This window comes from Myxine glutinosa, chromosome 4 (assembly GCF_964187855.1).
Source record: "Myxine glutinosa chromosome 4, kmMyxGlut1.1, whole genome shotgun sequence".
Classification (NCBI taxonomy): Eukaryota; Metazoa; Chordata; class Myxini; order Myxiniformes; family Myxinidae; genus Myxine; species Myxine glutinosa.
This window is the reverse complement of record NC_136264.1, coordinates 173997517-174012960: the sequence shown is the minus strand read 5'-3', so window position 1 is coordinate 174012960 and position 15444 is coordinate 173997517. Positions and strand designations below refer to the sequence as shown.

Below are 15444 nucleotides of genomic sequence, written 5' to 3'. Positions count from 1 at the left end.
TTAAGTTTGATGACGTTCAGGAAGAAGAAGAAGACTTACCATCAACTTTGACCGCTTGCGGAATTGTTTTATTATTTGTGTTTAAATGTCTGGTAATTGTTTTGTATTAATTTATGCGAATGTGTACTTGTATACAACTGTCATTATTCATTAATCAAAAAGATTTAGGCACTATAGATCGAATTTTTTTTAATCCCAAAAAACTAACTTGTTTTTTTGAAAAAAAAATTGGCCTGAAACACTCCCAGTGCCTCACTGATGAACCTCTGAAAGTTTGACGAAGATCTGCTCAGCCATCTCTGAGAAAAATGGTGACACATACAGACCAACGATTCTCTTATATAGTAGATATCTCTTATATAGTAGATCTGCCCCTGCTAGCCCACCTTAGCTGACCGTATCGAGGTTGAAGGGCCGAAACGGGATGATGCTAAGGACCTCGACTGAGGACCCGGTCAGTGCGGCACACTTGTGACCAGGTGTGTTTTGAACTTATATATATATAATATATATATATATATATATATATATATATATATATATATATATATATATATATATATATATATATATATATATACATATATATATATATAGGATATGTGTCTGCTCACCCTGTGTCTGACGACAATGTTTAGTTGCAAAATATAATGCCACTAGTAGTGGGCGTCCACAACCATCGTTGCCCATGTTGTGCAACGTCGTCCGAAGCCGTCACTTTTCCACCTTTATTCTATTTTAAATTCGTTTTCTCCGCAGCCGCTTGATCGATTGAAACCAAACTTTCCACAAAGTTGTGCCTACCCGCGGCGAATGTTTTACAAAAGTTACTTTTATTGGATGGAAAATGCACCCAGCGTCCCAATAAGTGTCTGTACGCGGCGGGTTGCGTTTACAGATTTTCACGTATCAGGTATAAACGGCCTCGGCATCTTATATTTAAAAAAAAAAAAATTTCGGTTTTTTTGTTGTTTCCTTTTTAGCCGAGGTAGGGAATTGTCCCCCTGATGTGCGCCCACAGCTCTCTGCGTAGATCCGCAAGTGCGCAACCAGTGAACCATGGTATCGAGCAAATCCCGAGATTTTGTTGGCAGAATAATTTGCGCCGCTTCCCTTTCGGGGAGCGAGGGATGTTTTTCACCGTCGGAAATCGCAAAAGAAGGCAACAACGCCACTCACCGGGAATCCAGCACAAGCGGTCTAATCTTTTGGACAAGATATCAATTCGTCGTCGCAGATTCATCGGAAAATCGATTTATGTAGTCACGATATGACTCGATGAATCAGGTGTTCCATGAATCATATACTATCTGCGACTGTCTCACTCAAAGCGCGTAACTCGTTGAGCGTGCGCACTCCATCGTCGAGTGGGAAAGGGACGTGTCGTGCTACGGATGCGTGTGATACCTGCCGTTTGCATTGGGACAGACAGGTAGGTGAGCAGGCTGGGAAAGTTTTCGTCTGAAACGTGACATCCTTTCGATGCGACACCGGGTGGCAGTTCCGTGCGCATTCCCATTCATCACTCACCCGAACCTCGTCCGTACAATCGGCCCTCACCGTGACAGATGGCATCGGAGCGAGTGGGCGGAGACAATAGGCGTGGAAACAAAAGTGGGCGGGCTTTCGATCGGACGTCGGTCGTTCATTGGCTGTCTGCAAGATCTCGCTGGCACTATAGGCTGGAGACGTCGGCTAAAACGCTTCGCACGGCGCATCTCGATTTGAATTCCCTCCGCGAAGTCTCGCTGGCAAGTGAGGAGCTGTCAGGTGGCGGGCGGACGTGTGTCCTACGTGTCCTGCCCGGTTTGTCCGAGAAAAGCAAAGATATAGGGGGAGCGCGTCGCTCTGTCGACGGCTGTCCGAGGAAGGACGGCGGAACGGCTCGGTCGGAGGAAGGGACACGGCGCTCTGTATGCTCGTGGAGCGGAGTACTGGACACACGAGTGAGTAGCCCGCGGGGTCCGCTCCGCGCGCGACCAGGAGCACACCTGGATCATGATGCCGTAATTAGTCTGCACGAAATATTCTTTCGTGAGCTCGTGACAAATGTGTTGAAAAAAAAGATGCATGGGACATTTGTCGCCTGTAGACAAGGTCTAGGTATCGCTGGAATATTCAGTAGTTGCTGGAATCTCAAAAGGTAAAAGCGACTTCGCGCTGATGACGTTGGCATTTCTAGGAACCTGCCTTCTAATTGTTATTTCTGACCTGCGAGAGCTCGCGCTCTTACACACGTCATAACAATGGGTGTTAATGAGCAACAGAAGTCAAAGACGTCGATAGCGCTCGCTAAAGCGAGTGTGCTTTAAAGCCCAGAGTGGCCATTCATTGAGTCTGTGAACTCGCTCGGCTCTCTATATTCGTGCACAAACTACCCCCTCGGGGTCCCATTGGACGACGCCATGTAGAGCATTTCAACGAGACGAAGCGGACTCGATGTGCTTAAGCAGAAGAGGGACTGTGCTTAATGTGCGGGCTTCGAGCATTAATATCCCGGCAGGTGTGGGGTATAGAGAGGTGTCTGGGCAGACTGTCTGCACCATTGCACGGCGTTGGTCGATATGCCATGCGGGTAAACGACAAAACCGGCTTCCTCGCTGCCGGACTTAGTCGACTGCGTAATTTAGCCTAAGCGGCTCGTTGGGAGTAAGGGTAAAAAAAAGTTTGCTGTAAAGAAGAAGATACACCAAGGTGGTTGTCCAAGGTCAACTTGTGCGGCGTGCACAGAGAAAGGCTGCGGTGGGAGCTACAGCTCGAGGACGCCGTCTCTTGCATATAATCACGTTTTATGTTTGCGTGTGTGTGAAAGAGAGGCGGGGAGAGAGAGAGGGAGAGAGAGAGAGAGGAGAAGGAGAGAGTGAGAGGAGAAGGAGAGAGAGAGGAGAAGGAGAGAGAGAGGAGAAGGAGAGAGAGAGAGAGAGAGAGGAGAAGGAGAGAGAGAGGAGAAGGAGAGAGAGAGAGGAGAAGGAGAGAGAGAGAGAGAGGAGAAGGAGAGAGAGAGAGGAGAAGGAGAGAGAGAGAGAGAGAGAGAGAGAGAGAGAGAGAGAGAGAGAGGAGAAGGAGAGAGAGAGAGGAGAAGGAGAGAGAGAGAGAGCAGAAGGAGAGAGCAGAAGGAGAGAGCAGAAGGAGAGAGCAGAAGGAGAGAGCAGAAGGAGAGAGCAGAAGTAGAGAGAAGAGAGGGAAGAGAGAGAGAGAGAGAGGAGAGAGAGAAAATAGAGAGAGAGTGTGTGTGTGTGTGAGAGAGAGAGAGAGAGAGAGAGAGAGAGAGAGAGTTTTTGACCAGCTTCTATTGAATAAGGCGCATCGACAGTGCCTCGCTGTGGTCAAGTTCATCTTATTGTGGCTGCCGTTACAGTTGGCGCAGTGCGAGCGCGTCCCGAAAGGAAGAGGAAGAGGAAGAGGAGGAGGAGGAGGAGAAGGAAGGGAGGATGACTGCGTCTCGGCTCGCGAGCCTCCTGACACTCTACCTGTGTGGCCTCTTGTGCACTGCCGGCCCGGTACGTGCGGCTGCGGCTCGGGCATCTCAGCTGCGCTACTCCATGCACGAGGAAGAATCCTCTGGAGTTCTAGTTGGAAACCTGGCCATGGACCTAGGACTGAGCCCGGCAGAGATGAAGGCTCGTCATTTCCGCAGCCTTCCTGGAAACAACGCATCTGCCTTTTTGAGTGTTGACCCTCAGACCAGCGAACTGCGTATCCGCGACAAGATAGACCGTGAATCCGTCTGTCCAAGAGCTACTGGCACTGGCTCGTGTGTTCTTATGCTTGAGGCAGTGCTGGATCAGCCACTACAGTTGGTTCGAGTGCACTTTGATATACTGGATATCAACGACCATGCTCCGTTCTTCCCAGCAGACAGCACTCTTCTTGAAATCACAGAGAGCGCTGCTGTGGGCACCCGATTCCTGCTTGAAGGTGCTTCTGATCCTGATGCGGGAGCAAACTCATTGCGCGGGTATTCACTCTCGCCTGATGATGGACTTTTTTCGCTGGACGTGCAGGCAGCTGCTGGTGGAATTCGTGCCCCGGAGCTCGTAGTCAGGCGGCCTATGGACCGTGAACTTCAGGCCTTACACCGCTACGTGCTCACTGCTACGGATGGAGCCAAACCTCCACGTACCGGCACCACAATGCTGACTATCAGGGTTCTGGATTCGAATGACAATGCTCCCACCTTTGATCGCTCTGTATATACTGCACGCGTCCGTGAGAATGCTCCCGTAGGTACTACTGTGCTGCAACTGAACGCTACTGACCCAGATGAGGGCGCTAATGGTGAGGTTGTCTATGCCCTCGGTTCGCACGTATCTCCGCGTGTCCGACAGCTCTTTCAGGTGGATCCACGATCGGGAAAAACCTCCCTGCGTGGTGTGCTCGACTACGAGGAGGCGAGCTCTTACGAGATATATGTGCAGGCACGTGACCGTGGTCCCAACTCCATTCCGGTTCATGGAGAAGTTCTGGTGCAGGTTTTAGATGTTAATGATAATGCACCAAACATTCACGTTTTAACGCTCGCACAAAACGGTGAAAGTTACATCTCAGTGTCTGAAGGTGCAACGCCTGGTGCTTTTGTTGCATTCGTGCGTATTACGGACAAAGACTCGGGTGCCAATGGCCGAGTGGCATGCACGTTAGAAGGCCCGGGGTTGCGGGGTGAAAGACCTCCATTTGCCTTGCGTACATCGGAGGGCGGAGAAGACTATACGCTTGTCACTGCAGGCCCTTTAGACCGTGAGAGCATGTCCGAGTACAACTTAACTGTTCTGGTTCGAGATGGGGGTGTTCCGCCTCTAGTCTCTGCAAAAACATTTACTGTGCGTTTGAGGGACGAGAATGACAATTCCCCCCATTTTCTTCGTTCTTTGTATGAATTCCACGTGTCAGAAAATAACATTCCAGGAGCGTACTTGGGCTCTGTTAGTGCACTCGACCAAGACGTAGGAGAAAATGCACGTATAGCTTACTCCATCGTGGACTCACAAATTGATGGAATGTCTGTCTTTACGTACGTGTCCATAAACCCTGCAAGTGGTGCATTGTATGCTCTTCGAGCCTTTGACTATGAGCATGCGCACCGCATGGATTTCCACGTTCAAGCACAAGACAATGGCACACCTCCACTCCGAGGAGACGCAGCTGTTGCACTTATTGTAGGAGACACCAATGATGAGGTTCCAACAATCGTGCAGCCCTCGCTGGATGTCAATGACACAGCAGATGTGTACATAGCTCCTGGCAGTCCAGCGGGTGCGCTTGTAGCCACTGTTCGTGCTACTGATGGAGACGAAGGTGAAAATGCCCAACTGACCTTTGGTTTGACTCAATCGGAGGAGCCTGCCTTGTTTCGAATCAGCGCCAACAGTGGTGAACTGAGAACCACAGGGGTACTACCCTTTGGTGAGGCCAACCATGAGCTGATTTTGCTCGTGAATGACCATGGGGAGCCACAACTCACTGCGACCGCAATCATACGTGTGTTGGTTACTGCTGCCCCTCGAAGAGGGAGTGCGCGAGGGGTCACAGGATATGAGGATGTGGGAAGGGCCTCCGACGGTGCTTTCACTACATCGTTCATCGTTATTATCGCACTGGGAGCTGTCTCTTGTGTCCTCCTCATCGCCATGGTACTTATAGCTGTCCGATGTAAGCGTGAGAACAAGGAAATGCGTACATATAACTGTCGGGCAGCAGCAGAAACAAGTGGTCAGCCAAGTCCACGCAAAGCCGATGCTACCTTGGCCCATGGAGAGCTTGACATGACCACAAAGGCAGCACCTGATGCTGACTATGCCTCCGTCATCTCCCTACACACTTATGAATATCAATCCTTCCTACCATCTGAGTCAAGCGGAGGTGCCAGCCGCTCCGAAGAGACCCCGACAGAACAACACAGCCTTTATTGCAAGGCAACAACTCCCTACCCTGCTGTGCCACCACGTCGACCCCTCCCTTGCCATGCTCTCAATGGAGCACCAAGACAACCTGACCTTCTTCTTGGTGGCTTTCCCCCAGCTCCAGCACAGGTAAATAAAATACATAGTCTATGCAACTTAAATATTAATTATGTGAGTCATGTATGATTATAGTGTATCATCTGATATATTTATTTATTTATTTATTTATTTATTTATCTCACACGTTTTGCTTTACATTCCATGGTGATAGACATTGAGAAATATAGACCAGAGAGAACGGGCATCCCATACTTTTCTTTATTCCATATGTATATATATATAATATACATATTAGGGTGGTCCAAAAATTTGAAGATTGGATTTTCATTTCTCCACAAGCCTACCCCTATTCCTATTGAAAAAAATAGTTTGTGGTGAAAATTGGAGCTTGATTGGACAATATCTAGAGGTTGCTCAAAATGTTGACACATTTTAATATAAGATACAGAATTTTTAGCAACATACATCAATTCATAGCTAATTATCTATTTTCAATTACTCAAATTATTTATTATTGTTGGCTTTTGCACTTGTCTTCAATGGTATGACCAAGAGATTGTGCAAAAGCACTGGCCACAAACATAGCACGCCGATCTGAGACATTTACTCTGTCCAGAGTTGCCACTATTGCTGGAGTGATCACCTTGATGGGAGCCTTTTTCGCCTGTTTGGCAGAAGATGGACTTTGGAGTTTGAATTAATTGTCCCCTGAATCGGAGCTTTCAATCTCAGACTCATCATCATCATCAACCACAGCCGATGTTGATGGAACAGATTGCATTGCTGTTGGAGTCTCAGCAGCATGTTTCTTCTTTCTTTTATCTTCATTCTCAAGCCTGATACGCTTTCTGTTCTCCTTCACTGCCAGAGTGGTGTCCACAGATCCCATACATAAACTTGAGGGAACCTCACGCTGCATGATAAGGAATGCTTTGTCTTCTTCATTCGTCATTTTCTCAAGCGCATCATTTGGTGAGATATCGAAGAGGGATTGAAGATCATCTTTGAGCATCTGCTCCTTCACTCTATAGTTTTGGAATGTATTGGTTCTATTTTTCTTTACGAGTTTGTAGGCATCATACAACTTCAAAAGTTGGCGCTCACAGGAATCCACTCTCTGCACTGGAATTCGTGCTTTCTCCCAGTATGCACACACAGCTTGGACACTAAGTTTAGCACTTTCACGAACTGTATGGTGTTCTTGTATGTGATGGTACACCATTTTCTGAAATGTGTGTCCTTTGGTTGGTAGTCCCCCACATATTATTTCCTTTTCAGACTTGCCCAGCAACCAAATTGTGGAAGAGCTGCGAGTTTCTGCCATCTGAAAAAAAACAGGATAAATTAAAAATGTTATTTTTTGAACAACCTCTAAATAAGTTCCAATTGACCTCATATTTGGTTCATATGATCTTTATAAACATAGGAACAAGGGCAGCTTTGTGGAGCATGGATTTTTAATAGTATTAAATATTACATATATCTATGGACCACCCTAATATATATATATATATATATATATATATATATATATATATATATATATATATATATATATATATATATATATATAATATATATAGCCTGGTGTTGGCTTAGCGGTTAGGGTGCCGGCTTGGGATCCTAGGATCCTGGGTTCGAATCCCGGTCGATCTCTGAATTAACGCCAGGGGGGTTGACTCAACCTGTCATCCTTCCGAGGTCGGCAATTTGAGTACCAGCTTGCTGGGATGAAAGATCCTGGTGTGTACCCCGGTTTAGAATAGGTACACCATATCCCTGCGCATCGTAAGAGGCGACTAAGCATTGGCGCCAGGAAGGGCATCCAGCCATAAAAACATTTGCCTCAAACAGGGAACCATGATTGTCATGGGGCCCGCGAGGCTAACCCCTGCTCTCGCAGGGAAAATGGCCTTAAAACGATCATTCATTCATTCATTCATTGAAATAAATGAACAGGATTATAACTAATTAATTGACATATGTGGGGAAAATTGCACACCCAGACCAGGAATCGAACCCCCAGGTCCTCTGGTGAACCGTTCCAATAACTCAGATGGCGAGCGCTGGTGCAGTTCATCAGAGGACCTGCGATTGATTCCTGGTCTGGGCATGTAATTTTACCACATATATATATATATATATATATATATATATATATATATATATATATATATATATATATATATATATATATATATATATATATATATATATATATATATATATATATATATAATTATATATATATATATATTGCAGTACCTATCCTTTTCCTCATGTTTCTGTATTATTATTTTTTACTTCCTGGCTTTCATAATGCCAGTCTTGCTGATTAAATTAATCAATGTAAGGCTCCAATGTTTGTTCAAAAAACTACCTTTAAATTGGGTTTTGTTAACCAAAAAAGATGTTGACGGTTGTTCCTAAAGGGAAGAGTTGCTTAGGCATTGTCCGATAATAGGACTCTGCCTGACGTTGAATTGCTGCAGATAGGGGAACATGACGATAGGAAATAGTATAGGTGTATCTACAAAGTGTTGACTGATCAAAGGTGATGTTTGAAAACAATCTATCGTAAAAGGTAAAGGTGAAAGCCTTGCACCTGAACTGGTACATTGGTCATGGCACTGCCGGTTCATCTTAGAGGTCTTGAGGTCAAATCCTGCTTTAATATTGTATTGTTTTATATTAAAGAAAACTAGTACCACTTGCCATTGTCATTATACGTTGAACATGCAATGGCTGTTGTTGTAGAGACGCAACTGATTCACCAATATCCTACACGATGGGAAATAATGGTGACTTTTTCTGAGCTACAGTAACTTCAGCTGCCTCAATTAAATTTGGTTGATTCACTTAGATGTGTGTCTTTTTTCAATCAGATATTACAGAAATGTTGTTCAGGAGTGTTTTTTTGTTCACATGTTGTACACGATTCATTGCAATTTTGATGAAATAAAAAATTGACTCCAGGCCCTTTTCTTCTTGTATATGTCTATTTGACTTTTGTTCCCCTTGCTAAATTGACATGCATTTTCCCCGCCATCTCATTGTTCTCAGAGGCCCAGATACTTTTTGGAACCGACGAACCAACCGACCAGGCAGCAGTCAAGGAGGTATGTTGCCAATCGAACCAACAATTAGCCCTGCAGTCAACTTCCTCCTTCATCTGACCAAAAAAATCCCAAAATTATTTTATACGTCACTTCCACAATACTGTACATGATATTACGCAACACAGCAGATGTTCACAGCTTCTCAATACTATTTTACTCTTTGATTGAATTTGGCTTTCAATCCAATCACCATTCTGTCATTGGTTCATAATCCAAAATCTCCCTCAAGCAAAACCCATTCATCACGTGTTTGTGTTGAATTTTGACCAAAAATTATTTTAATGAAAAGCGCTAGATAAGAAATTGATTGATTGATAATTACCAATTCGGATTAAATCTATACGAGCAGTATGTGTTCCTTGGAGATGCAATTTTTTTTTTTTATTGAGTGTGGCACATTTTAATCTCATATATGAATTAATTTTGTTTCATGATGACATCTTTCAGTGGTCTTCATAGGTTTCTTCCTTCCTAGTTTCTTGTTTATGTTTTTAAGTTGTTCCCCTTATTCAGAAGTTGGTGCTTTCAGCTTCATCATGATAGATGACTTAATTGACCAAGAGCTCCTTCCTAATGTTTTGTCCTTGAAGAAATAAAAGAAAAGCTACCCTGTTCTTTGTGTGGCTGTCTGACAAGATACAAATCATTCTGAATAATGTTGCCATCAAAGGTCGAATTAAATGTTTTAGAGGATTGCACTGATGTAAGATGAGCGTACTTTGATTCTGATGTTGTAATCCGCTAATAATGCATTGACAGTCAGAACACATCCAGTTACGCAGTTATTGTTTATTTTAATCAGCCTCAAGCATTTCTGAGAATCCTGATGCGGTGAGCATCAGTAATTAGCTCACCAGTATCTGGGGCTGGGTGAATATCTTTGGCAGCCACACTTTTAAAGAAGCTGACAGATTGAGCTTCAAGGATAGCGGTCATGGAGACAGCGATCCCGGGGACAGCGACCAAGATACAACACGGGGTTCGTACAACGAAATGGTGGGAAGGGACGCAGCGATAGCGCAGCAACTCGCCGAAGACCCTGGTGCAGTCATGCCAGACGACCAAGGTATGACCCACTCTCACGCCATTAAAATGCTCCTCGTGGCTTTTCTCTCGCTTCTTCCCATCTAACTTCATAGACACCTGTTCTGACCCACCCAGGTAATCCCATATATTGAGCTTTACCCTTCCATTTTCTTTGACCACATGAATTGTGAGGGGGAGGCTTCATCCCCTCAAACACTGCAATTACTTGCCCGTGAGAGTCCTCAACCCCTGAGTCTTCAATCACTGTTCAACCCCTGCAGTTTTTTCCTCGTAATTAAAATGCCAACGCATTGGACGCCAGCAGGAAAGTGGAAAACGGCCAGATTTACAGAGCATAATTTATGCCATCTAGTAATACGATTTATACTAATAGGAGTCTGCTGGCAGGACACAAAAATAAAAACCACAAGAATCTTTCTGAGGTTGTGTAGGACAAGATTAACTAGGTTACTTCACAGCACGAAATAGATCCCATAAATGTTGTTGAACTTGTTTGGGAAGTGATATGAATTACTAAAAGGAAGTGCAAATTTTCTATACAAGGTAAATTGGTTCACTTTCAGTGTGACGCTTCCTCGCTCGCACCCTAGCTTAGACATTTTTTCTTTGCCTGAGGCAGTGTGACTACACAGGTATGCTTGATGTGAATTTTTATAGCAGCTTTATACCAATTTGGTGTTGCTTTTGCTTCTGAATAAAATCGGATGCTCTTTAAAATATATCGACGTCATTGACAGAATTTCTCTCCGAGTACGTTTTGGTGTGATCTCCTTTTATCCAGCTGTATTTGTAGCTATGGTGTGACAATTAAAGCAGAAGCACCACCCAGTAACAAATGCATGCGGGTGTATTCCCAGCAGAGAGCAATTATAAATAATTACGCCTCTGTCCTATAATCCAAAATGCACAGCAATCATTACTTATGGACAGTTCTTTCTCCAAATACTGTGCAAACAACAGAGCAGACCATGTGAAGAGGGCCATGTGTACTTAGCGGATATAGACAAATTCATCTAGTCCATCACTTATTGCTCTGAAATAGCAATTTCACTCTTAATATGTTATTAAACTGTAAGTCAAGTTTTCTTAGTTTTAATGCACACTTCCAAAGTGACAATTATTGAAGAATTGCCCAATATTAATAAATAATTGCTCGATAGAGCCACGAGAGGAGAGAGTGGATTTTTGGATTTTCCCACTGGGAATTTTGCAATTGTTGTTTTTTTTGGATTTGATTTTTTGATTTGATATTGTTAGATTTTCTAATCTGGCACTCAAAGTTAGACCTGGCCTATTTCTGATACCGTTATCTGTCAGGAGCGGCGTTGGGCCACGAAAGGCCTTCCAAATGCAAGTCGGCACCTCAAAATTTGGTACATTTTGTATAATTTTTCTGCTTTTCTCCCTTCTGACTTCGTCCATTCTCCTTCACTTAATGGAGGATGCAGATATTTCCCAGCAGCTATTGTGTGTCCCTAATTGTGTTCTTTACCTGCCACATTGCACAGTTCTAAGTTAACTTCATTTGCAAGACCCTAACATATTAAGACCCAAAATACACATGTGGATAGGAATTTCCAGACAGGATTGTGTAATTACCTATCATTTCCCAAGATAAATACTAATTGATAGGTGGAATCTCAGGAGTCCCAATTTTCAGAAGACATAAAAACATCCAATTCCAGGGAGAGCGTGTCACTTTATTTCCAGCAACCGGATTATCATAGTGAATCCCATGGCTTGAATGTATTGAGGGCCTTGCTATTATTGAGATGAGTTATGCCTGGAAGAATTGTGCTCAGCAGGAATTTTGTGTAATAGTGAGTTTTTAAGTGTTGATTGTGGCTACATGTTGGCAGGAGAAGGAGATGTGCATTCAAACTGCACACCTGACTGCAAGGTGTTGGGTCACTCAGATCGCTGTTGGATGCCAGCTTTTGCCTCAACAGAGGCTAGGCCATGTATTGCTCCTTGCCGTGAAGCTGTTCTTCTTTCAACATCCCCAGTGGGAGCTGTGGATAGGGGTTGTGGGGCTTCCGGGGCTACACCCAACCGCTGCGACTTCCCTCGACGTACTTTTTCTACATTTGGCAAAGATGATATGGACACGTCTGTGGCGACAAACACTGGTGCCAACCTGATAAATAACACAGGTGGCGGATACTCAGCCGACTGGCCCCAGCTTGGTTCCAGGCCAAGTACGTTGAGGTTCTCACCAGCCGTGTCAACTGCTGGTGTTCAGAGTTCTCCACGGCATGCGGACTCCGCAGGGAAAGCAGCCTTCCCTGCCGATGGCAGTAGTGGGTCTCCAGCCCAAGAAGGCTCCAACCCTGTACCCTCACTACTTTCTTGCAGCCCTTCGCAAACACACAACTTGCCCCTGTCTTCCTCAATGTCTTTCCCCCGACGACTGGCACCCATTCCTGAACCGGCTTTCTCAGAGCTGGAGGAGGGTGAAGCTGATGAGGTGTCGGCAAGTCCTGTGATTGTTCAACCTTGCCGTAAGATCCGTGAGGTTCTCGATGCCACTCAGGTTGTGGCCGAGATTGAGCAACTTCTTCGTGACTCGGCATCGTAACAAAGATGGTCGTACACAGACTCTGAAACGAACTGTGAATAATGAATGCTTAGCAATCGGCTGCTCTTGCAGCAGTGGATGAATGGGTGGGATATGTTAGAGGAATACTGAAGCGGGAGGGAGTGGGAAGAGTGTGCAGACACAATTGACTACTTTTAACACCAGTCTGTCAGTGAAAACGAACCATGGCGACAGAGGAGCACGTTTCTCCAGCTGCAGATGGCCAGGCTGCAGGATATTCCACGGATCTGTTAAACATGCTAAGTGACTTCACGATGAAAATTGTAACGTGTGTGCAGAACCATGTACAGTTTATTTTTTTCGGTTTGTCTTTGTGATATTTGAGACATGCTGTTACATTCGTCAAATGGGTATTTTGCTTTTAAATGGATCTCAAAGCTGTGGCCTTTTCCAGTTGGTATACTAACAGTGAATGCGAATGCTGATGTGATTCCAGATATTTCGTTTTACAGTCCATAGTGATACACCATGAAAAATGTAGACCAAAGAGAATGGACATCCTATGTTTTTTAAAAACGGTGTAAAAGGTAATTCTAGGAGCATATTTTATTTTTCATATAGTTTCATTTGTCGATGACAATCTCGTCGTGCTAAAGATTAGCAGCCTCTGCTGTCAGTAGATGCCGAACACTTTGGAAACACGAAACTTACGTTCTCATGGCATCTCCAAAACGGCTAACTCCGAATTCTAGTGGTGTTATTGTGTCCACACAGGCCTGGGATCAAACTTTTGGGGTCGAGTGTTCATGGTAGCCACACTGGCACTGCGGTAGGCGACCCGCCTGTAGTTACGCACAAGGGCACACGCCTGGAGTTACGCGCACCACTGATAGAGGACTAAGGCAGGTGGCGCTTTGCCAAGTTGAACTCATACTTAGACTCATTAAAAAAACAAAAACATTTAACATTCATCCCGTAGAATTTTAATCATCAATCTGTAGAGTTTCACTGCAACACGTTGCTTTGAGGATTAAGGGTGCTGTATTATCTTGCTTGCTTTACACATTTGTGCGTGGGAATTCCGCGGTGGTTAAAAGGCACATTTACATACATTGGACTAATGTGTGTTCTTTGCTGTTTTACATCAAAATATCTGGTGCCACTTTTAACTTCACAATCCCTGGTTTCATTTCAATGAGCGTCAAGAGCGCGATGTTTTATATGGCTTACACATCTCAAGGTGGTCAGTGTTAATAACGAATCGAGTGTCCCGAATATTAAAGTGTTGTGTCCAATTAACCAAGATGAAATAACTGAAAATACATTTCTTGTAATCTTCCTGCAGACCGCTGTCGCTTTTTATTGCAGTCACAAATTGACGATTGTTTGATGCTTGCTTAGAGCTTATATTGTGTGGGTCTCCAGGCAATGTATTTATGTTTTTTTTTTTACTTTTTCGTTGTATGAAGGAGATCGTTTATGACATCAAAGATTTCTTTTTCTAGTCCGGCTTGGGAAGCAGGTGAAAAATATGGTGAGGTTCAGCGTTCGATCAACAGCAGGGAGCTATAATAGACGTGAAACTCCTATCTCATGCGCATTCCTATAATCCTTCCTCGACACAAGCATCATGTTGCCATCAAACCCATCTTGCGCAGTCACATCTTTCGCTAAGCAATTGGATGACTTAATATGAGTGGCTTTACGTATTGCAACAAGCTGAATACTTGTTCTCAATGGGCCGTTCTGTTTGTAACCTACCTAGCATTACTTGAAATGCGAGAAATGCACTGAATGCCGTAAAAATGGCCACCTCCAACCCCAAGAGGAGATCGGGTACCTGTCTCCTTTAAAAAGATATTGCCATGCTTCCACATAGAGGGGGGGGTGGGGGGGGGGAGAAGCGCTGTTTCCGGTAGGGAGTAACCCCCTCTGGGATTTTTTTGTTGCCAGAATGCTCACCTGCTAATACCTTTCACATGAGGTATATCATGGTTGTGTATGTTGTGTAGTGAAATTACTTTTGAAAAACACTGAAAATGGCTTAAAACTCTTTCCTACCTTCTCCCTCAGGGAGAGGTGAGTCCACCTGGGGAAAGCGTATTGTTGCCATGGCATTCACAGGTTTGAGATGCTTCAGCCCAGGTATTACACCTGCCTCTGCATCCAACGGTTTCTGAGTTCTCTTCCCACAGACACAGAGACTCCTTCTCCCTCTCACATACCCCCCACCCTATAAGGGGTAGACATAACCATTGTGATTTGGAAACAAGGTCAAACTCTCTCCACTATATATTTGCCAAGTCGAAACGTGTCGTGGCAAAAGACAATAATTGCACCTCCGGGTTCCACTTTGTATCATAAGACTACCTAAAAAACGATGATCGACCTAAAAAAACAACGAGTGACCTAAAAAGCAATGATCGGCCTAAAAAACAATGATCAACCTAAAAACAATGACCGGCCTAAAAAACAATGATTGGCCTAAAAAACAATGATCAACCTAAAAAACCAACGGTCGACCTAAAAAGACAACATTCGGCGGATTTAATATGTATTGAAAAGTAGCATGTCAGTGAAACGACATAACATGTCAGGATATCAATTTCCACTTTTGGTTGTTGTACCGTCCTACCGTTTCATTTATTTGTGCTGTTGAAAAATTTCCGACATATCACGTGCTCCAATGTCCCCATTAAACCTAAAACGAATCGAGATCTGCCGTCAGCGAGCCTGCGTTTGAACCTAGGAACTCAAGTGATTGTGTTGTGACGTCCAG

The 15444-nt window shown here is 44.4% G+C and overlaps 1 protein-coding gene across 1 annotated transcript; it reads left to right on the top strand.

Annotated features, from left to right (window-relative positions):
• The first annotated feature begins 1705 nt into the window (after positions 1-1705).
• Positions 1706-14002, top strand: LOC137425497 (protocadherin-10-like). Its single transcript, XM_068113998.2, has 5 exons — positions 1706-1946; positions 3359-6029; positions 9024-9079; positions 9967-10145; positions 11986-14002. The coding sequence occupies exons 2-5, from the start codon at positions 3432-3434 to the stop codon at positions 12702-12704; spliced, it is 3552 nt and encodes a 1183-aa protein (XP_067970099.1). The 5' UTR covers positions 1706-1946; positions 3359-3431; the 3' UTR covers positions 12705-14002.
• The last annotated feature ends 1442 nt before the right edge of the window (positions 14003-15444 follow it).

Excerpts from the sequence above, each read along its gene's own strand:
- LOC137425497 (XM_068113998.2), top strand. The coding sequence starts at position 3,432 with ATGACTGCGTCTCGGCTCGCGAGCCTCCTGACACTCTACCTGTGTGGC. Across the intron at positions 9,080-9,966 it reads ACCAGGCAGCAGTCAAGGAG|CCACACTTTTAAAGAAGCTG; the intron begins GTATGTTGCCAA and ends TATCTTTGGCAG. Across the intron at positions 10,146-11,985 it reads AGTCATGCCAGACGACCAAG|GAGAAGGAGATGTGCATTCA; the intron begins GTATGACCCACT and ends ACATGTTGGCAG.